Below are 23,295 nucleotides of genomic sequence, written 5' to 3'. Positions count from 1 at the left end.
ACTCATATACAGCTCCGCTGCAAAATATCACCGAGTCATGGTACAGATGGTGGACACACTGTGACACTTGCGAAGATGCTGGCAGCGGGATTCGACGCTGGCGTAGCCCTGGTGAGGCAGCGGCAGTCGACGGCGGTGTAACGCGTCAGTGTTTGGTAGAGGAGCCCACGGCCGGACGTCCTTTCAGGGTTCGCCATCCGAAGCTTGGGCACGGCGATGGAGACGCTGTTTTTGCCCAGCTTGGACGCCCTTACGACGTTCGCCAACCGCGGGCTACAGGAAGGAGCTTGATGAGGTGCGTGTGCCCAGGTGGGGGCATGCAGCAGCCTTGGGCCCGGAACTCGGCAGGCTGCTACTCCCCCTGGCCTGAACAGCATCTTCTCGGTCCCACCACATCTGCCACGCTCACCGTCTCTCTTTCACGTCTCCCTCGCGCACTTCGGCCTGCTTCCTTTTTTTTTTTCGCCGCGTGCACTGAGCACGTGCGTTTGGCCCCGACGCACTCGCTACTCGTCTTCACAGTTGATCGTCTTCGTCATACATCTACTCATTTCGCCAACCATGACGCATATAACCACATTGGTGCACTTCGCGCACATTATGACAAAGACTTCAACCATTCCCCGCCTATCAATGAAAACAGAAAGACGTAGCGCCAAACCATCGGTGCACAAGCCCAGTCTGTTCCAACCAAACTAACCAGAAATAATTTTGAGTGACCCTCTTCACAAAGGTGTTCATAAATTTGATGTTGTTGTTGTTCCTTACTGCTGCTGCAGCAGCATGGTCATCTCACGTGCACAGTCTTTGTACGTACCATGGAGCACGCCCGATGGACGGCGCGGAAAAGTTAATCGTTGTGTCACGCTCAGTCTGGCACAGCGGAATAAACACGTTCTCACCTGTATAATTCAATCATCTCATTCCCATTTGGATCCGTCCGAGTCTACGCATACTCATTCTTCCTGGGCTAAAAGGATAACGCCCACTGAAAGCACCCTACGAAAATTAGCGGTTCTCCAGGAAAGCCTATGCAAAGTTCATTTCCTCGTGGCATCATCTTTCCGTAAAATGTCTGTTCAAACTCATCATTTCATAAACTACACGCATACATAGTATACGAATTAGTGGTTTGCCACTTATCATGAGCTTCGTATTCCCAGACGAATAGTTGCCGTTGTGTAGAAAACAAATGCGCGCAGGTATTTCACGTATGGAGATTGAGAGACAGAGAGAATGAGAACGTTGAATTGTATCCAGACAGATTTTGCTAGTGACAGCCTTGGCATTCTACTTCAGGTGACGTGGTGATGAATGGATATTTCACATGGACCACCAAATACGTCATGCTGTATACAGCGGTATTCATCAGGAGCCGTGGTCACAAAATGTTATTACGCTAAAACTGTTCGTAGGATAAAATTACAGTGAATGCTGATGCTGGACATGTTAACAGTGAAGGCGACCGGCCAATTGCAGAGCACAGCTACGAAAGAAAAGCTTTGAGAATTCGGCCCCTGATCAGCGAAGCTAAGCAGCATTTGGCTGAGCCAAATGCCATAGGAGTGAGAACACCTTCGAATGCAGAATACTGTTTTCCTCCCGCCGAGGAATATTTAAGTTGCTCACCTTGGGCCAGTCGGCTGTGGTGCCTTAGGCTGGGGATTTCAACATTTTTACCGTTATCAACCATCATAATTTACCAGCCACAAACGGTACCGAATGTGGGAAGAACAGAGGCGCGAGTGCTTTTCCGGCACCGCCGCTCGGGGCCTGGACTGAAGGCTCCACCAACCACGGGGATCCAACCCTCTCTATGCCCCACCTAAATACAGTTTTGTCTCTCGCTCTCTCTCTTCTGTCTCGTCTTCATACGGCCTGTTTGTTTTGCGCTAATAACGATTAACAAAGTAGGATCAATTGTCACTTTTATGTGATCACATAGCAGGTTCCCTCGGCGGGGCTCTGGACGCAAACACGTGCACTCAGATTACACTCTTGCCGAACGAGTCTGCTAGCATAATCAAAATATCCCCAGCAAAGAAGAGTCCAGGTGGGGGCGGGAAAAAATTGTCGATAGAGGCCATATGCGATCCTGAATAGAAAGCTCTTTCGCTAAAGCGTGACAGAATTTTCTATTTGTTGCACTGTTGCAGGGAGAGATGATGACTATCGTGACAGTGTGCTACATAGGTTAAGTGTTATGACAAAAGCGTAAAAATACGAGCGTTGCAGGCCAACACGATGAACGAGCAAATTGTGTGCCACACAGCGCGGACAACGGAGGCATAAAAGAACGGCTTTCGTTTAGAGGATGGAGATGCTTTTGTGAGTTACAAAAGCGCCGCCTCCTCCACGTCGATAGGCAGGCGCGTTGCTCTGCGCCGCAATATAAAAAGGACGACAGGCGCATACTTCAACCCATTGACGATCTTCGTTGTCGTCGCATTCCACGGTCTTTCGGCCTCACTGCATGCCGCTCCTTCAAATATGAACAACACAAAATATAGATGGCGGAGCTGTGAAGACGAGGGTGCTTTATAATGCTTACACGGTCAAGAAGGTTTTGATCAGGCAAAGTTGTGTTTCCTCTTTCTCTCTCTCTCTCTCTCTCCCTTAGCTCATGTATGTCTTCTCTTCTTCCCAGGGTCCAGGCGTCGGCGACGAGTAGGCGGCTCGGCCGCTTAAGTGAATCTCCCTTTGAATAGCAGCACTTTACGACAAACTGCGCGTGGAGCGGCCCGATATGATGAACGACCACGAAGAAAGGGAGCGCCGACGACGCTTCCCATCTTCGCTGCCAAAAAGCAGCGGGGGGGGGGGGGGGGGGGGGGGCGCACAGCCTCCTGTACGTACGCATACGGTGGCAATTTTATGGTGAATGATAAGGCCCTGCACGCGACACTTGTCTTGCAGCAGCTGCGGCAGCCGCTGCGGAGGCCATTGTGTGCTCGAGACGGCAACAGCAGCCGGGGCCTATACGCAAATGAGCCCTCTCATATCTTCGCATGCCCGGGTGGCCTCCGGTAAGAAGTGGCGTAGCGCTGGTCGTCCTTTTCCCGTCAACGTCTCACTCTAGACGTGTTTAATATTCAAAACTGGCCGCACGAAGCCAAGTGGAACGCTGCTGTACTCTGTGTAGATTGCTCTTCACGGTGCTTCGTCTTACGTCGCGTGCCGACCCCTTGCTTTTCATCCTTTTAACGGGAGTCATTTTAGCGGGAGTCATTTGTTACACATTCGCCTCGTCGACGGGGCTCCGGAGAACGTTGATATGAGGTTGATTGATTCGCTTTGGCTTTTCCGTGTAATTTGCACCGAACAAGATAACAAATAAAAGGCCAACGCCAGGAAACGGTGGACGTTGTTCAACATTGCTCTATTTCAAAGCCTTGGTCGAGTAGTAGTTATTCGCGGCTTTTGTTTCTTCGGTCAAATGATGCGTACAGACAAGTGACTACTTTCTGTGTTCTGCTATACTTTATTCGCTCTAAATTGACAGCTCAACCTTTACAGCCCTTTCCACGTATTTAATGTTCACTGAAGTTGCGTCAAGAGCAGTCATTTATAAAAATTATTAATGCTTCACTTGTTCCCCGCGTAAGCCTAAAGTTGCACGCATATAAATGGCAGTGTGATGATAACATACGATACTTCGCAACCAGCCACGAACTAGGTCCGACTCGGCTTAACGGTGCTGTCTCCGTTTAAGGGAGTCTCTGCCCCGGCCATAAATATATCATCGAGTGATATCGTCACAATTAAGGAATCAAACATGCCATTTCTGTTACAGTATAATACAATTGAAGCCTTAATATGTTACCATTATAGCCCTCCTCTTAACAGACGCGCAATTGCCTCGCAAGAGGAGCGTTGTATAATTTTCACCAACCTCTCTCGCGGACCCTCAGCTTTGGCAGTTCAGCCGCACGCACTTTCCCTTACTAACGTTAGCTCCCCAGTGTTCCTGGGACTCGACTAATCAGTGTAAACTACCGCTCTATTGCGTTAACGAAAATAATTTCGACTTGGTGTCCCTGAAGCGTTACAAAGATGGTTCGAGTCGCATGCGCCCAGCCATGTACGCCTCCGCGCGAATGGACGATGCTCCGAAGCGATCGCACAGCAGACGGGCGAGACAGGGGCACCGATGAGGAAACCCGAGTCCGGCGGGTATTCCCCGTCCGCAACATCGGCGTTGACGCCGACGACCCCGGTGCTGCGCGCCGGCGGTGATGATGTATGAATGGTTGGTGACCAGCGACGCGGTGCACAAGACAAAGGAGAGCGAGTTGCGGCAGGAGGGGGAGCGGGGGGCGGGCTTGGGCTGCGATGCCGCCGGTCTCTGTCGAGGTTTCGGCTCGGCGGCTCCTTTTCAAGCTCGGCCAACCGGCGAGGATTCGGCCGAAGATGTCTCGCCTCCCGCGCGTCGCGGCCACCGGTTTGACGCAACGCGGGAGCGAAGGGAGCCGCGCCGCTGTCTGGGGTCAGGGGAAAGGCTGTTGTTCCCCTCCCTTTCCACCCTGTACGCCATCCCTTTTTCCCGAACTACCGAGCCGCCCTTTTCCCGCAAGCCGCAGATTGCGGTTTCTTGCCGTCCGTATATATAGCGAAAGCGAAAACCGCGCTAGAAGTGAACGAGGTAGAGGAAGAGGAAGCTAGGAGAAAGGAAGAGAGAGGAGTGTGTTTCGGATCGCGCAGGGCATTATTTCTTTCTCTGCTGTTGCTGCATCCTTCAACGGGCCGGCCGTCGATCACAGAAAGAATGATTGTCTTAGATGACGGGGTGACTTGTTAAGGAAGAAGAATGACTGTTATCTGTTCCCTTTCGGTTTAGTTTTCGGCGGTAGCCTGGAGAAGCTGCGAAATTCACAACAGTGAAAAAAAAAATGTGAGACAGTGCCTGACATTCAGCTAACACGATTCAGGCGGGCTTGCAACTGCGCTTTTACTAATCGGCGAAATTAGGAAGGAGAAAAATTGTTGCGAATGAAGCAAGTGCGGTGAAAGTACATGTGTAGAGCAACCTAAGTGCATTGCCTCTGGTGCGAGGAACTTAACAAAGAGTAAGCGTTTCCTTGGCTTATTTCACTCTGGAAAATCGCTCATAAAGAACCGAAAAGAGAAGGGCGCATTGTGCGAGAAAGCAGCTGTTGCGACAACAAATATTTTCAGCTTTTTTCTCGTGTTAGGGCAGAATTTCAATTGAATCGCTAGTCATGTTACATAGCGTGAACAATGGCTGAATCGACACAAATGATCACGAGAGTTAAATTTTTTCTAATCGATCAAAGATTAAACTACTTGATGGTGACATAACTATTGAGGCAACAGAGAGACCACACTGATCGTTTACAGTTTGTAATAAATAGCATGTGAAGGCAATAGATTATTACCAAGTTTACAAAACCACATGTTGGTTATTACACATGTTAATTTAAAGGCACGTTTTATCCTTGCACAAACTGTTTAAAAACAAAAATATTCTCAGTAAGTATGTCAGCTCCTAACTTTTGACATCTCGTTGACATTGCGTAGAACATGGGCAAATTGTATGAAACTGTTCCCCTTTCCCAGAAAAGAAGGCACTTGCGCGCTGAAATGTACAGAGGCGAGCAGCCTTGTCTAGAACGCGGGAACGCTGGCTTCCGGGGCTCTCCACCGTTCCCGCGTTCTAGACAAGGCTGCTCACCTCTGTACTGCTACAAGTTCACTTCGCACATTCTCGGGAAAGAGTAGCCACGCTATTCTGAGATGGCAACACACTTCTTGTGAACGCGACTAAGAAGAGCACCAAGGGGCCCGATTTTTGTTTGCCACAATCATATGAAGCCAGCTGATAATGAATCCAAGGAAAGCATAGGGACAATTTGTTTTATTTGAAGTGTAGAAATGTTAAGCTCAATGGCAATGAAAGTGGACGAAAAAAAAGTACTTGCTGCTGGTGGGACCCGAGCGCACAACCTCCGCATTACTCGTGCGCTGTACTACCAATCGTGCTGCGCCGGCGGCTGTTCCGACGTCCACATTCTTGGGTGTTTATGCGTGTGTACAAGATCTAACCCGGGGAGTGTTAGCAAGCGCCATTCATGGTGATGACGGTGGATGTGAAACATCCTTTTGACTGAAACTCCTGGCATAACCTCTGCACTTCAAATGGTCGGAAGTGGCGCTTGCAAACGCTCATTTTTTTCCTCATTGGTATGGTCCATTGGGCAACGTGCTGCTCTCATGAATGCGAGGAAACCATCGAGCACCTGTTGTGTAAATGTCCTCCCTACGACGTCCACTGCCTCTCTCGAGAGACCACATTAAGGCGGCTCGCTTTCTAGAGCATTTTCTGAGTCTGAAATTCTGGAACCGTGACCCACATCCATCGATAGCGCGAATAACTATTCCTGCACTAGTGCGGCTATTGAAGAGTACAGTCCTGAGTGACTACTTGTAGTTATGCGGTATATCCTCTTGCAAGTGCGCAGTATTAATTTTATCTCGCTTTCTCTTTCTATTCCATATCCCCTCGCCCTACGTTTAGGGTATCAAACCGGATACTCGTACACGGTAGCAAGTCTGGGAACTCGTAATGTTTGTAGTTGGAAAACCAGAAGCTTGACTTGACCTCCCTGTCATTTCTTTTCTCCACCTCTCTCTCTCTCTCTTGGCACAAGCGGTCTCAAAGGCACTTCGTGAGAGTAATTACAGGCAAGACAAAAGGCTTACAGGCAGACGAAGGCAAAGTGTTCAACACTGAGCGAACAGGGGAACTGCTGTAGTACACAGCCTGATTCTACAAAGAGGACATGAAACAGGCAACACAACACAACACGAAAGTCATGTGTCGCGTTGCTTACTTCACGTTCTTCCTTTTTTTTCTTTTTTTTTATTGAGGCTGTGCGCTACAGGAATCGTAAGCCATCTAGCTCAGACGAAACCTTTGTAGGCGAACAAGGGAAGTCGTCGACATGGATGAAAAAAAATTTTCAATGGCTTAAAACTCCTCAGGACGTGAATCACGGCGCGCTACTCTGGCGCCATCTCGTAGCGGTCGTCACCATCTTGCGTGGCACTACGCCTTTCTTCTAACGCTTTCGCCATACCCTCCTCCTCCGCCTTCCTCCTCGCGCTCTCATCGCTATCACCGTCTTTCATCCGCCGCTGCGCTCCGCGTTCGCTCTTTCATTCTTCGCTGTATTCGTTCACTCGGTTACGCTGAACTACGACGCCGAAACATGCCGACGCCCAACGCCGGAGCGGGCGGCTAAGAGCCGCGCTCTAAAAAAACTAGGAGCGAGCGTCACGAGAAAATCTTGAAGCCCATAGTCACTTATGGCCACCTCAAACAACGTCAGATACGGCGTGCTGCTTCCATGATTAAACACGACATGTGGGCATTTCCCATGGTTACCCATAAGAAAGCAGGACAAGAATAACGTCAAGACGTCACGGGAGATTGCCTTAAGAAGCCCGGGTGCCTGACGTCATGCTCCCAGGGATCCTAGCTTGTTTTACGGTGACAGAAGTTATAGGCTCCGCTACCCAGGTTATTGTTATGTCCACCGGTGTCGTCAATGAAATCCCAAGATCATTTGCGAGACCATTACAAGATAAATAAAAATTCTCATTGTGCCGCGAGGATTCGAATTTACGGCCAAGAGGCCAGCGGTCGAGGATTCTACTCTCAGTCCATCTGCCGATGCTGCAGCGCCTGGGGAGAGAGATCACGCCAGCAGCTGCCATGATTGGCGAACGCCAGCTCGACAACTGTGCACTGGTAGAGCTGACGCCCGCGTCTTCTTCGTGTTGTAACACGTCGCCTTCCCAGTTGTGGTGGCGGTCCCTAAATGAAGTGTTCTTCCACTTTCCTTTGGCGGAAGCGGATTAAGAGGGATAAGGGGATTATAGGGCATCACCATGAAGAGCGAGAGCATCAGGCGGTGAACGCCAAATGCGGTGGCACATCAGGTGGGCCTATTACAGCTGTGAAAGGAAACACGTGCAGTTCAAGAATCGGCTTGCGTAATCATTGTTTGAAAGGTTCTGCGCGGACATGATAGCGTATCAAGCCATTTCATAAAGGTGGCCAGACATTACCACAGGCTTTCAATGCGATGTGCTTGCAACACAACCTCCAGTCAACCACACGCCTCAGCAGTTGAAGAAGCTGTCAGTCCTCACACTTCCAGAAACCTTCTGAGACCCATGCCGCTAAAGGAATGTGCAAATTTTCGGCTATTTAGAAGAATCTCGCGCGTATCTATTTTTTCATATCTTCAACCTTTGTCACGAGTTCTTTGCTTTAAGACCACACCTATACAAAGATACTGCAGCAATAAACTCCAGGTTAACGCAACTTGAGGGGGGTTTCGGTACCGCCTTTAAACACTCAAGCTTTTGTATCACGATGTGATCCAAACGCAAGAGACGGGCCCATAATCCCAAGTGCGAACTCACCTTCTACAGCAATATCAGTTAGCTGCCAAGCATTGTTCGAGAATTGGATAGCAGAAAGATGGAGTTCTTATTTCGCGGATGTCGTACCAACACCTTAATTAGCCGATTAAAACAATCGGTTCATACCATGCAACAAAAATTGCTGCAGAGAAAATAAATAAAATCCTTAAGCTTGCTGCACAAGTTCGGTACCATACTTCCTTAAGTATGACACTGAGAAGACGAAGCTTCTCGCGCAGAAACACAATACTCCGCTTTTCCATGAAAACATTGTTATCTTCTGACAAGTCGGCTTGTATTTCACTTGCATGAACGAACAACTAACCAACTGAGCGTACAGTGTTTACGTTGCTCGGCCGTTTCTTCTCACCTTGCACACTTATCACGGAACAAAAGCAGTAAAATAAACCATGTTTCCTCTAAACAACAACGCGAAGCGTTTACCTTTCATTATTCCTTCGGGAGTCCCTTGGCAAGCTTTAAAAGCCTACCTTTATTTTTCTTTCCCGAGGGAATCCCATCTATCTGCTCGATCCCGACATCAAACAAAAACACAGTGAGCCAAGCGGAAGGATACACGCACGGCCGGGGCCCAAGAAATAAATACGACGTGGCGTGGAGAGAGATAGGTGAGTAAATTGACCACGCGGCGGCAGCTCTAGCCCAGACTGATAAAGAGCAGCACTGTTTGAATGAGCCCTTCGCTCCGGCTTCTTGCCGCGTGCGACCTATAAACTCATTCCGCGCAAACGCCGCCCGGCGGCACGTGGGAACACACACCGGGGGAGACGCCGTGCTATAGCGGAGGCCCCCAAAGCGCAGCGCGCAGCTTCCACGAGAGATAATGCTAACAGCCGCTGCACACTCGCGCAGACTGCAAGAGAAGGAGCTCCCGCCTCCACGGGAGCAGCCGTAGGCGCAAGCAGCAGACGCGGGAGCAAGCAGCAACGGCATGTGGGAGCGGCGGCCGTACGTGAGGGACTCGTATAAAGGAAAGAGAGGCGAGCGCGCGCGCTTCCACACCGGCGTCGGGACGCACAGCCGCGGGTGGTGGGGAAGCGAGGCGCGGGACGTCGGGACAGGAATGCGGCGCGCATGCTCCGTGGAGGAGGACGGAGAGGAAGGAAAAGGGGGGGGGGGGGGGGAGAAGGGAGAATGCGCGCCGCCGGAGGAGGCGCTCCGTCGGCGCGCTCCGCACCTCGCGCGCGCGCGAGGAGAAACAGCTTAGCTTAGCCCGCCGGCGCGTCGGACGGTGCAACAGTCCGTCGTCGTTGTCGCCGTCGTCTTCGCGAGCAGCGACGTGGTAGAGCGCTTTAACCGGCGAAACGATACGAGCGCGCGCGGGCGTGCGTGCGTCTTCTTTTGTTGTAAGCTTCGGCGGATGTTAATTTCGGTCTTTTGTGCCTCCAGCTTCTACTTTGTCTCAATTTTTTTCTTTCCTGTTTCATTCGAAAGTCTTCGCTGTTCCTTCTTGTTCTGGACGTCTTCGTCATTAATTACGTATTAGGTAATATAGGTGCGCCTTTTTTTTAATTTGTTAGGCAAGAAGGGAACCTTAAGGTTGTCCGAGGCCGACGAATATACCACGGGGGCAGTTTTTCGCAGTCCACAGTCATATTAATTTCTCTTGCACTCCTTTCCATTCGGTTTACGCCCCCACCGCGTGACCCCCCGAGACGCTTATGAAAATTTCTCGCCGGTCCTGCCGAGAGAAATCGCAGTCTGCCGACGACCCTCCTCAGCGGCGATTCCGCCACTAACCCGGCTCAACACGTGGCATCGTTCTGCCAGATAGGATGGGGGAAGTCACGAACGGGTCCGCAGAGGTGCCGAGGCAGTTTGCAGGACCTCTGCGACGCTCTCCGGTGCAGCCGCCGTCGCGAGGACCGTAGTCCCATCTCTCTCTGAGGCGAAAAAAAAAAGGAAAAAAAAAAGCCAGGAACACCGGCGCTCGGCGACTGTTGCTTCGCTATAGAAATCGCGCGTCGCCCCCGCGGAAATGTGGTGGTGCCTGAGGCGAAGCGGAATTCTCGTCGGTGGCTGGTTCCACTACGCACTGTTGGTCGTCGTGCTGGCGTTGCTGCTGCGTGGACAGGAAGCGGAAACCGCCAAGGGACTTCCGGACAGGATACCCATCGGTAAGCCGAGCACGACTCTGAGGGGCTTTTCGATGCCCGGACCTCGTCCGTCAGTACGTGTTCGCGACCACTTGAGTGTTCACACTGTATCGTACCATATACCTTGATTTCGTTGAGCTGCGATATAACTCCCGGAAAGATTGAGCCTAACATTAAAATTTTGGGTCACTAGCATGATATACATACGAACGTAGTTTGCGTACAGTAATGCAACTCAGCATTGACTCAATGTCTCACTTCTAATTTTATCCTATAGAGACACAATGATATCGAGGAAGAAAGGGCAGTTTTACAAGCAATGAGCAGTAAAATAACGATATCAAGCACTAAAATTTGACAGCTAATATAAAACAAGCCAAAAAGACAGAGACATATGTAGAAACACCCTGGTAAACACCAACGTAAAGGGATATCTGGCATCCGCTCTTGCTAGCAACATTTGTCTTGAAATATTAGGAAAAGGAAGTTGCCACAATTTAATCATGAAATAATATCCCGCCTAAAGTTAAGGTATACCCTCGTGGACACATTGACGCACACTTAAATATAGGCGATTGCTCGCGCCAACGTCCCGCCGATGCAGTCCCACTAGCACGTTAATAGCGGTAGGTGTTGTTTCATCCAATGGCATAGCCACTAGCGTTCGACTCTTTAAAACAACTACATGATTACTTTCTAAATGTAAGGTCAAATAGATGGGTTTATGATAGGCACACCTCTTGAGTCTGTTACTATGCGCCTTTCCTCTGGATGGCTGGGCCGGGTTACATAAGTTCGCTTATTAAAGGAGTTTCTCTTCAAGCAAAGACCTATAATCCGGAGGATCACCTAACATAAACGCATCTATTTGACTTATTCCAACCTAACTTTGCTTCATGCTACGTTATTTCACATTAAACAAAATTTGGTCCACACACATACAACGTGAGAGAAGAAACTGCGTGCCGCCACCTGTTGAATCGATAGAGAAATATCCCGCTATATTTTACTTCTAGATTATAATTAGAAATTTACGTTTTGCTGTAGTGCAATGTACCTACGTAATGCTTCTTTTGACATGTGTCTCCATTCCGAAAGGTTTCCCAACATTTTCCTATTTTAGTTTTTCTGAAGGCCTCTAGCATCTGAGCACATCTGCTAAAATGTGTAGAAACAAAGACAGCACGCCGACCGTTCCAATCCTCTTACCTGTGTATCACTTTGGGATTAAATCTCTTTTGAAGGTACGTTTTTCTTTAAAAAATAATACATGCATTTTTCTTATCGCCCTTTACGCTGGAATAAACCATACGTAAAATGCGATTACCATCAGAATTTCTTCACCAACCATAAACCTTGATGTCTACAACGTGCTCACGTTTTAAAGGAAGCACTGAATACAACGGCACTGACTCAGAAATGCCTCGGAGGAAGGAATGTTGAATCCTCCTGGAATCATTATGGAAGAATTTGTATCGCGCTGGGAACGTTCAGACGGAGCCTCCGCGCACTATATAAAGCGTATTATCACAAAAGCCCGAAGGCGTTGATGGATTGCTTAAAAAACATGCATTCATTTTTTTTCTGTAGCGATGACACAGATTTTAGATCGCACCTAAACGGACATTCAGTGCATAGCGCCTCGTGAACAAAGTGCTTTCTCTCGCAAGCGGTGACACGAACAAACTTTGTAAGATCATGCGACGCATTAAGAATTCAATTCTGTAAACCAACAGCTGTTCACAGCATCCCCCATTGCCATGACAATGAAAACTTTTTGCTCACATACCTTATGATACCTGGTCGAAGGAGCAGTTGTTTTCATGGACAAATATTTTGCCCCTAAGGGTAATAAAATGGTAACTTGTTCAGAGTAAATTTTTCAAGGTGTTCCTAATATGCGACTGAGGATTGTAAGCTTGGCATAAGCCATAATGGGAAAATGATTTTTTTAAGGTCACTGGTACTCATCAAAGTGATTAAACCGCGCCGTTAGGACGTGTACAGCAGCTAGTGGATGTGGTTGTTTTATATACAGGGTGTTTCAGCGAACACTTTCAAAAATTCTTAAAGGTTGCCTGTGGCAGATAGCACAATTCTAGCTAATGAGCTGGTCTACTCTAAGAGGCGGACATTACTTGCACAAAAATTTGAAATGCATAATCAACTAATCAACAAAAATTCACTAATTAAGTTTTAACTAATTACCTGATGGCTCATATTGCAATGTACAAATTGTAGCCGTGGAGTTCGCAAGACGGTTCCACTTGGAACGAATTCTCGGGATGACACCAGTTTTGAGATATTAATTCCCGAACTTTGCGGAGAAATGCATTGGCGTTCCAGTTAGTTGCTTAACAAAACGCCGCTTTATGCATTGAAGCACAAAATTAACTAAAACGCCAATGCATTTCTCCGCAAAGTTCGGGAATTATTATCTCGAAACTGGTGTCATCCTGAGAATTATTTCCGAGTGTATCCACCTTACGAACTCCACGGCTACAATTTGTAAATTGCAATATGGTCATGATGTAATTAGTTAAAAACTTAATGAGTGAATTTTTGTTGATTAGTTGATTATGCATTTCAATATTTCGTGCAAGTAATGTCCGCCTCTTCTAGCAGACTAGCTCATCTGCCACAGGCAACCTTAAATAAATTTTGAAAGCGTTCGCTGAAACACCCTGTATATCAACGTCTTGTTGATGTGGGCGTATATATATAGACTGCATTGCAGTACAACGTCAAAATATAGCCATTTCTGATAGCATACTGTGAGGTTACTTAAAGGCTTGAAGCAATACCCAGCTTCGTAATACACACCATAAGATTGACAGCAACACTCTTTAACAAGCAAATTCAAAAAGAATGTCCCAAGTGCTGCACGACAGCGCCAGCATGTTCTTCCTAAAACTTCATGACGATTCAAATTCAGCGAACAGATTCCTCTAAAGCCTCTTTTACTGGGGAAAAGAAAAGCTTCCAAATGTTACAATCACTTGCGCAATTACGCATGGTTTTAAGTATAAAGACTTATCACCGATCGCTCTTTTTTATTATTAAATAATATACCTAAACTCAAGAGTGGTGGAATTTGAGTATGCACTGCGTACTCATTTTACAGATCCCAGTTCAACAGCAAGATTAAGTCGCGTTTTTAAGAGGATGACAGATTGACAGATCTCTGTCAATCTCAATTCCCAAGAACCTGTGACTCCTGCTAAACGATACCACTTGTCCGTTGATTGATATGCCGTATGCAGACATTGTCTTCCGGGTAAATGCCACCACTGCGCACTTTTCCCACGTCACCTCCAGTCTTTGTTTACGAAGGTAGCATGATGTAGGTGAGGCCACCTTCTGAAGCCGAGCACGAAGCTGAAGCCATGTCACCCCCGACGTCCAGTTACAGATGTCGTCGGCGTAGATAGAGAGTCGAACGGTGCTTGGCAGATTCTCGAGTCGTTAAATAAAGCACAAAAGAATCACTGCAGAACGTCATAATGAAGAAAAAGATCTAATTCTTCATATTCCCACTCGGATTAAGAGTGTCTGACTACGACATCGGTGATCTATTAAACGTAAAATAAAGATATATTTATAAATGCGGCTTCGATAGCGTGTACAGAAAAAGGCAATCGGGTTCTGAAGTTTGCATGAGGTTGAAACTTGGTTAGATACATAGCTACAGTAATTACTTAGGCGTGAAATTGAGATGCCCAGGTAAACCAAGATTTGAACTGCCCTTACGTGAATTGCGGTCAGTGCTGAATATAGTCAAGGATATAGCCACACTTCTTATTGCATATGGTACACGTACACGTGCCAGCTAAGCATATTCTCACCTGTAAGAATAGATCCTCAGTTTTGTAATGATTGTTCCCAAATCTAAAAGCAGTCTTCAAAAACACTTCTCTTACGATTGCATATAAAATTATAATGTGCCTCGTGAATGCACCGATACAATTTCAGAGTTCATGGCATTGTTTGTGAATATCGCTATTTACAGCAGTAAGATATATTGAGGCTGTCGCATGTTGCTCTCGCCGAAAGTACAACGTATATACAGAGAAAGCAAGCCTTCAATATTGCCAATGGTTCCCATTAAAGGCAAGCAAGATTTCGTGAGATCGAAACAGGTCTCACCAAAAAGCGAGTAAGCTATATTATTTCTTTATTTTATTTTTATTTCTTCTTTCTTTCTTTTTCGTCTGTTCTTTTTTTTTTTTTTCGAAGGGCGGGGAGAAGAGGGGCTGGGGGCAATGAAAGAGGCGGAGAAGCGGAATATTTGCAGGAGAACACCACAAAAGTTCTCTCCGTAAAAGAAACAATGCAGAAAGATTTGTTTACAATAAAACAGACTGGAAACTGTGCGCCTCAGTGTAGTGTTTCCTGAAAAAAAAATAAAGTTATTGCCATATATGCACTAAGGCTAAAAAGCCCGAAATGTTGTATTCAATATGAAAAGCAAATTACTGAAGCGTTATTTTGTTGATAGACGAACGTCGAACGCGAACATTAATTATTGTTTTTTGAAGCTTTGAATATGACCCCATGCGATTGATGCCATTTATGACGCAGTAACTGCACCTCTGAAAGAGAGTCTTCATAAAAAAAAAGTATATTGAAAGTAATCTTAGTGATTTTAGCGTCATGGTAACTGTGCGTCATGGTAACACTATCTAATGATTTATGCGTATCTGAAGAACACTGTTTTATAAAACTGTGGCAGCTGTTCTTTGGTTCTGTAGAAGACCTCTAACAAAAGGATTTCTTTCATACATCTTGTTTTTGTGTGTCCGGGGCTCGTTCCCATGAAAATGTACCTCCTACACAAGCGCACACTCCACCCTGTTTCTTTGTGTTTCACTTACATCTCTTGGCTTGTGTTCCGGCAGCGAGTTATTCAATATCCTGTTCATCATGTGTCGCGACTGCTGATGTACACTCGGCTATATTTGGAGATCTTCTAACACCACTCAAGGAAACATCCAGCTTTTGATAAAACGAAAGCTGAAAAGGGATAAAATTCATAGCCATCGCCAAACACGACACAGGTACTGAAAGAACGCTGTTTTTAATCTCTAATAAAAAATAAAAATGCACAAAAGAATGAAAAGCAATCATGATAATGGAGATCTGCGCTATTCGTGTACTTGTTTTTATTGCGATAGCAATTATATGGACACTCAAAAGCAAATTTCTGCCGTCAGCGTCGCCGTCGTCGTCGCCGTCGCCGTGAGGTTCCGTATGACGTCAAAGGCGATGAAATTGTCGCCGGTGGTGGTAAGTGGTTCTTGAGGGAAAGGGAAAGGTTGGCGCTATCTTCTTTTTGCGCGCCGAACGCTGTATGTGCGAGTGAAAGGGTGCGAGGGACGCGCGCTTTCACGGGGTGTGAACGCACGGCTGAGAACAAACGCGCGTTCTGCGCGTTTGCGCGCACCGGCAACAGTCACCAACGCCTCGCGCGTTTTGTGCGAATGCGGGCAAAACGCCGACGGCGTCGACAACATTTCTGCGTGTTGCCGGTGCTGCGGCATGTCCAAGTTTGTACAGCTGATAAAAGTACTATCCTTACTCCTTATAGCTCTCTACAAATTTGCTATCGCAATTGATGCTTCGTCTTTCGGGTGAAACTGCATCATTTTTTGATCCCTCACTCACTCATTAACGATTCTACCATGTGAAATTCCCGCATTGTAGCGCTTAAACCAGAACTTGTAGAGCTCTTCATCACATATCTGAAAGAGTAGATAATGAGCATACGATTGATTGATTGATTGATTGATTGATTGATTGATTGATTGATTGATTGATTTAGTGAGTGAGTGAGTGAGTGAGTGAGTGAGTGAGTGAGTGAGTGAGTGAGTGAGTGAGTGAGTGAGTGAGTGAGTGAGTGAGTGAGTGAGTGAGTGAGTGAGTGAGTGATCAAACCTCGAACCTTTCACTACAGTCTAAGCAGAATGTGGATAAAGGAGTAAGGACAAAAACATACATACAAAAATTAACGCATCAATATTCATGCAGGCGAACAATAAAATTATTGTGAACAAAGAAAAATTAAACAAAAGGCTCGAAATATCCTAATAGGTATAAAAGCAAGAGAAGCACGGTACGAGAGCTGTGATGTGTTTCTGGAGATCCAGCAATGTGTGCCTCTCCTGTGCCGCGCTGTGAAACAACAATCGCACAGCTACTTGTTCTACGTGTGTACCAGCACACGTGTGCCTGTCTAGCGCAATAAAAAAATTATATAAACAAAAGAGTAGGAAGTAAAAAACAGCACAAGCACTAATGTTCCCGTTCGTGGAAAACTGGTTTTCTGTTCCTTTCAGTGTACTCTAATCTAATACATTCTAGCCTGACATCGGCCACTTCTACTGCTCGTTTTAGACCAGACATTTTTATTTATTTATTTATTTATTTATTTATTTATTTACTTATTTATTTATTTATTTATTTATTTATTTATTTATTTATTTATTTATTTATTTATTTATTTATTTATTTATTTATTTTGAAGTAACACACAGAAAAGAACCAGTTCGATTGGTCGCAAATTTTTCCGTTCAGCAGAATCGAAGATAAGCAGAGAGGACTGTTTTTCTTTCTTTTTTTTCTATCTTGCACTTCTTCAGCCTGTCTTTTTCCAATTTTATAGTCTTATACGGACTTGTTTATGTACCCTTTAGCTTCCATAATTCCAGATTACGGCAAACAGGCTGAAAATAAAATACCTTAGCAACCATTTCACTGACAGAGATGTGATCAGAATCCTGACAGTAATCTTGCGCAGGAGTACCGGGATTACCTAGACGGCTAGCCCCTGAGGTAGACGACTTCGATTGCCCGCATAACGAACTTCCAGCACACCAGTATGTGAACTTCTTCGATTGCGATGGCGGTTGGCCAAAACCTTGTAAACAAGGTTTTTCTTTTTCATTGCTAAAGGGCAGCTAATGCAACTTAGACAACTATGCTTACACGGTTAGACGAGTTGGGAAAAGGAGCGACAATCTCGCAGAAGGCAACTTCCGTGGAAACGCACAGGTAGTTTATTTCTACGTTCACTACAACAAGTAATAATAAATAGAACGCCTAACCTCGCTGTGCGAAACTTGTTGATCTTTGCGTACTGATGCGTCAGAAGAAAACGGTGATCGGAGCGTTAAGTACGTGCGCACTGATTGTGTGCCTTCGTAAAATATACCACAATGTTCATGATGAAGTAAACTTTATTATAATGATAAAGCCGACTATCTTGTGTATGTCACCCTCAGGTGAGTGGCTTCCTTAATCCGGGATGCCATGGCCCTCGGCTGTCAGCTTTGCTCGGTCCACTAGTCGTCGCTGGTCCTCCGGGTCACCACTGGTCAGCAGGTCCCCCTAGTGCTCTTCTGATGGCAATCTATTCGCTGGCACTTCCGTGACACCGTTACACTCCTAAAGTATTGATAAAGAGTATAGGGTATTCCGCAGAACTGACAGTTTTATTCGTATAGTGTGGGATGTACTTTGTCCAATAAAGTGGCGTGGTGGGAAGGAATTTGTTTGGAGTCTTCGTAGGGGGCTGCCTGGCCTCCTGCCCACTAAGCGTCTATTTCATTCCGTCTAATCTGCAGTGTTCTAGAATGTCTCTGTACCGTTTTGGGACGGGCGTCGGAACACGATCGCCTCTCGGGGATGCCCGCTTCGTATGCCCTCAGGCTGCAGCATCAGCCGCTATGTTCCCAGGCGTCCACGCGACACGAATGACTGGCGGGTTGTGTAGCTTGAGTAGTATAAGTAGTGCCACTGTGCAGATACGGCCTTTCTGAAAATATCTGCATGATACTTCCGAGACTGTAAAGATTGTAATTTGTCCCTGACAGGTTGTTGTCGCCAGTGCAATCACAGACTCTTCTGACGAGTCGGTGTCGCTCAGTAAGAATGTTGCTGCATTAAGCTCTTTTCATGCTGTCTGTGACGCTCACCGCGTGCGCCGTCTCGCTCAGGTATTGAGCGGCGTCGACGTATCTCGTTGCGCCATCTTTCTCGTACGCCTTCTTGAGTGGTAAGCTGCAAGGCAGCTTCGTCAGCTGGCACGCAAGCTATCTTTAACTGAGTGGGACACCCCAAATATAAGGCGCACCAGGCTACACGAACTGAACCCTTCGCTCCAACTCCGACCTCCACCCGGGATTCACCGACGTAAGGCGTCGCTTCTATACCGGCTGTGGTCAGGAGTGGCTTTCACATTGACCGAAAGTGCTCCGTGCGACGTCTGCGGCAGCGAAGAGAACATCGAACATTTATTGTGTCACTGCGATCGATTTCATTCGGAAAGACAAACATGATCGAACGCATTGCGACGACTGGACGATCGGCCGTTGTCCGTGCAGGTACTACTCGAAGATCGTCCCCATTGTTCGTCGACCCATAAAGCTGTGAAGGTACTGTTGTCTTTCTTGAGGGCGACTGGGCTATGTGAACACTTTTAAATTGCTCAGGCCCTCCACGTGCGTGCGAGAGCTCACCGTGTCCTTCCTCCTCCCCTTCCTCTCTCTATCTCATCTTTCTATACCCTCTTTCCCACCCCCAGAGCAGGGTAGCCAACCAGACGCATTTCTGGTTAACATCCCTGCCTTCTCTCTTTCTTTCCACCACCTCCTTGATTCTTGCCTCACCCCGCCGGGGTGGCTCAGTCAGCTAAGTCGTTGAGCTGCTGAGCACGAGATCGCGGGATCGAATCCCGGCCGCGGCGGCCGCATTTCGATGGAGGCGAAATGCAAAAACGCCCGTGTGCTTGCGTTGTAGTGCACGTTAAAGAACCCCTGGTGGTCAAAAGTACTCCGGAGCCCTCCACTACGGCGTGCCTCATAATCAGAACTGGTTTTGGTACGTAAAACCCCAGAAAGAAGAAGAAGATTCTTGCCTCTCGTCTGCCGCTGTGGTACACCGGATGCATGTTGCGAGGTATATTCGCGTTCATTGCATCGCTCGAGCACTTCTCTGTATCCAAGACGGCGTAGGGTGGCTCTACCATGTGCCGTTAGCTTGAGTCGCTCGATTTGGCTGACTCTGAGAGCTTCCGCTAACTCTTCCCGGGTGTTGTGAACACCCATTTGGAGCAGCTTCTCTGTTGAGGACTTTGCCGGGAGCGGGTTCGCACTGATAGTACCTTCTTCCCTCCCTCTCCTTTCTTTCTTTTGTTCCCTTAAACTCCTCCCCCCACCCGTGTAGGGTAGTAAACCGGACGTGCGTCTGGTTGGACCTCCCTACCTTTCCTTCCTCTTTTCCTCCTCCCTCCTTGCCAGGAGCGCCAGCGCAAGTTTATGCGCTTGGCTGATGAAAATGTTCAACTTCTTTCCCGCCTCCTTGAGTCCCAAATACGGAGTGCCGTAGATGATAAGGCTGGTGGCTAGGGCTTGTATTAGTTTTAGCGTGCCTTCTTCCTTGAGCCCGTGTCGTTTGCTCGCCAGTCGTTTCACCAGATGTGTAGCTAAAGTGATGGCACTTTGAAACTTCTGCAGAGAGAGAGAGAAACGAAGAGGGAAAGGTAGGGAGTTTAACCAAGGACGTGCCCGGTTGGCTACCCTACACTTGGGAAGGGGGAAAGGGGAAGAATAGATGAGGAGATAAAAGAAAAATAATAGAGTCAGTCATTTGCAGAGACAGTCACAGAAGAATCTCCGCTGTCACAAGCGTTTTTACAATGAAGGAAGCTTCTGCAGGATGGCCGAGCCGGCTCCGTCCTTTTGGAAAACTAGTCTCAGTACGCGCAGAGTATCAACCGATGGTGCCAATAAACTTCACTTCAGCGTCGGGCGTTGAAGGCAGTGGTCGATCTCTCATACTTCTGCACAGTACAAGCAGTTCTGATTTTTCGGGCACACAGGGGAAGCCGCCAAATCTCCGTGCGATTGCGGCCCTCCTGTAAGGCGCCTTGCTGTTCCTCCGTAGAGCGTCCTGTGATCCAGAATGTAATATCGTCCACGTAAATGGCATAATCGATTCCCACGATACCGCACAGTCTATGAGGTAGTTTCATCCTTGCAATGTTGAAACGTAATAGAGATATCATTGATCTTTGAGGAGTGTCCTCTTTAGAAGCTGCAAAGTTGTCCCTGCGCAGTCTTTCAAGGGCTAGATACTGTTCGATTAGAGAGGAAGTCTCCGACGTAGTTGTAGACCCTTTGCCCGCAGTTGGTGTTCTGCAGGTTTGTCAACACGGCTTCATGAGGCACGTTGTCGAAGACGCCTTTAACGCCAAGGGCTATAAAAGCACTCTGTGGGGTAGCATTGGGGTTGTCAATAACGAATTCTTTGATTTGTAGAAGGAAATATTGTGTAGACAAGTGCGATTTGAACACATACATGGTGTATAGAATCTTCTGGTTATCTTCAAAATACGGAGAGTGTCGATCGTGAACCATGTGTTCTAAAATCTTTCCGGCGCACGACGTCAGCGAGATGGGTCAAAGATTTTGTATTGTAATGGCTTTGTTTAGTTAAGGAACTATAGTAAAGTCGGCTTGTTTCCATACCACCGGTATTATGCAGTTTACCACTTTCATTGGTACAACCTATGATGCCCTCTTTGGCTCCGTTGGTGCTATTGCGAAGTGTTTTGATATTTATTCTATCTCTGGCCCGGAGTCGCAATTCTTGCAAGCTTGCCAAAGGCTGCGTCAAGCTCGGCTGTGGTAAATAGGCTATCGAGGGTCACATTCAGTAGTCCGCTGTAGTTGGGGTGACTGGTAGATTGTACCGACGAGGATTGTTGCGGTCCCGGAAATTTCTCTTTGACAGCCTTCAGGGCGTCCTCTTTTTCGCCTACACGTCACCCGCTAATCTTTGCGTGAATTTTACAGGAGGCAAATATGCAACGATTCATTAGGTACAACCACCTAGCATTTATCAATAGATCTAACTTGTATCCCTCCCGCACGAGCACTAGACATGGCATTAGATGTGTAACGTTCGGTGACATTTTATGAGTTATACTTGAAATTTCGTGACGCTACTCTTGGCGGTAGCGCTATACGTTTTGGTTTACAGACATTAAGCACCACGATAATGTTACGCCTGAAATTCTGCAAAATTATTCGATTAACTATTCATTCCTCACTTTACCTTGAAAAATCATTCACTTGACTGCGCTGGTTTTCTCACGAAAAACACTACCAAGCCCGGCAAGGACGAACAAATTATTGGTGTTGACTTTGTGCGGGAACCAGCTCAGTATAGAATGCCATCGTACCGACTAGGCCCAGTACTATACAGTCTTGTTGCACCTTGAGAAATGTTTCCCATTGTTATCAATATCCAACACAAAACAATGTTTAAACAGAAAAGTGTTGATTGTTGCTTCATAGTCAACAAATATAGCTTTCAGTCAAAGTAACCAACGCAGCCAGTGCCAAATGCGGCATTAAGAATTGGCTACAATGTATAACAGTTTGTACCAGCGAACACACGTATTCTAGCGAAAAATACTTTGTGTGGTTTAATATATATTTCGTACGCCTACAGGCACATTCTGGTTAATATAGACCCTTGGTACTAGAGTGCGCAGAAAAATGGGCGATACAGCTGTGGCGAAAGCATTAATGCCTCAAATGTCATTAGGGTAAAGTCATTGCAGCTCTACGTATGTGGCAGCAATCTAATAAGTCATTAAAGCAATGGGAAGTTAATACGAATCATTGTGTGCGTAGAAGAGGTATTATGCTTAGCACCCCACAAAGATGAAGATATTCGTAAATGTTAATAGCAAATCGAGTGTAACTTGCGGACGCTTAGCTTCGCCTTACAGGCAGGAAACAGCAATAAGGTTTGCACAAGCCCATACAAAAATCTGCTTGTGACTCGCGGGACACGCACACCAGGCCACTTTTATAGATGCTGCATGCATTCAGCGCGATGCGCTGTCATTTCTAGCTGCACCTTTGCTATCACCAGAAGTGCTTCACACGAAGCGGTGGTGCCTGTTCAATAAGACTTGACAGGGAGCTTAGTACTTCACGAACTTAGACCATCGCTGCATGATGCAATAAACAGCTCACCATAGAGCCCATCCTGACGTGGACTGCTGTATTATTTACTAATGAATTTTCTCCAACGCATATCTTTTTGACGCGCCACAGATTGAGCTAGTAGAGTCGACCTTCATTACGCCACAGAGGTGTCAGTATGCATCACATTGACGTTTTAATCAAATTGACTTTTTCTGTATAATGTAATTTTTATGTCAAGAGCATGATGCACACTCGTTATCATGACAGCTTAATAGACCGGAAACGCTTGTACGCATCTCTTCCTGCGCAAAAGTTAAAGGGTTACCAACATTTCAATGCATTTCACCCTAAGACAGGTTCATGATGGGTAACGAAGAGTCCATTCGTAGTACTTTCGTCCATGATACGTGAGCTACAATCGGCGCTACGGCGCTTACCGGGGCGGGATGTATAGCTATAAATTCCTCATGGTTAGATTACTGGGAATGCATTTGTCACTGCCAGTAAAGAGCAAAAAGGAGAGGAAAACAGGAGCTGGTTAGAGGGGCGTTCGCAGGACGGACATGATATCCAGAAAGGAAGGTCATGGTTCGCTAAGCCACCACAGCAACTTATTCGAGAGGGAGAGTCGCTATGGTGCTCAGGCATCCCTGGCTACTGAACTATCCCGCTATAGACGCTCTTTCATTAGCACTCGGCGTTCTCAACCTCGTCCTTCTCCCAAGAAG

At 46.9% G+C, this 23,295-nt stretch overlaps 1 protein-coding gene across 1 annotated transcript in view; it reads left to right on the top strand.

Moving 5' to 3' along the window:
* The first annotated feature begins 9,508 nt into the window (after positions 1–9,508).
* The window catches only part of LOC119449969 (glutamate receptor 1), a 226,357-nt gene continuing 212,570 nt past the window's right edge, over positions 9,509–23,295 (top strand). The window contains exon 1 of the mRNA XM_037713288.2: positions 9,509–10,589. Within this exon, the coding sequence (XP_037569216.1) occupies positions 10,451–10,589 (139 nt within the window). The 5' untranslated portion in view covers positions 9,509–10,450. The remainder of the gene's footprint in view (positions 10,590–23,295) is intronic.

The sequence above is a fragment of the Dermacentor silvarum genome, chromosome 4 (assembly GCF_013339745.2).
Source record: "Dermacentor silvarum isolate Dsil-2018 chromosome 4, BIME_Dsil_1.4, whole genome shotgun sequence".
NCBI lineage: Eukaryota > Metazoa > Arthropoda > Arachnida > Ixodida > Ixodidae > Dermacentor > Dermacentor silvarum.
The sequence above is the reverse complement of the archived record's forward strand: the minus strand, read 5'-3'. Positions and strand labels throughout refer to the sequence as shown.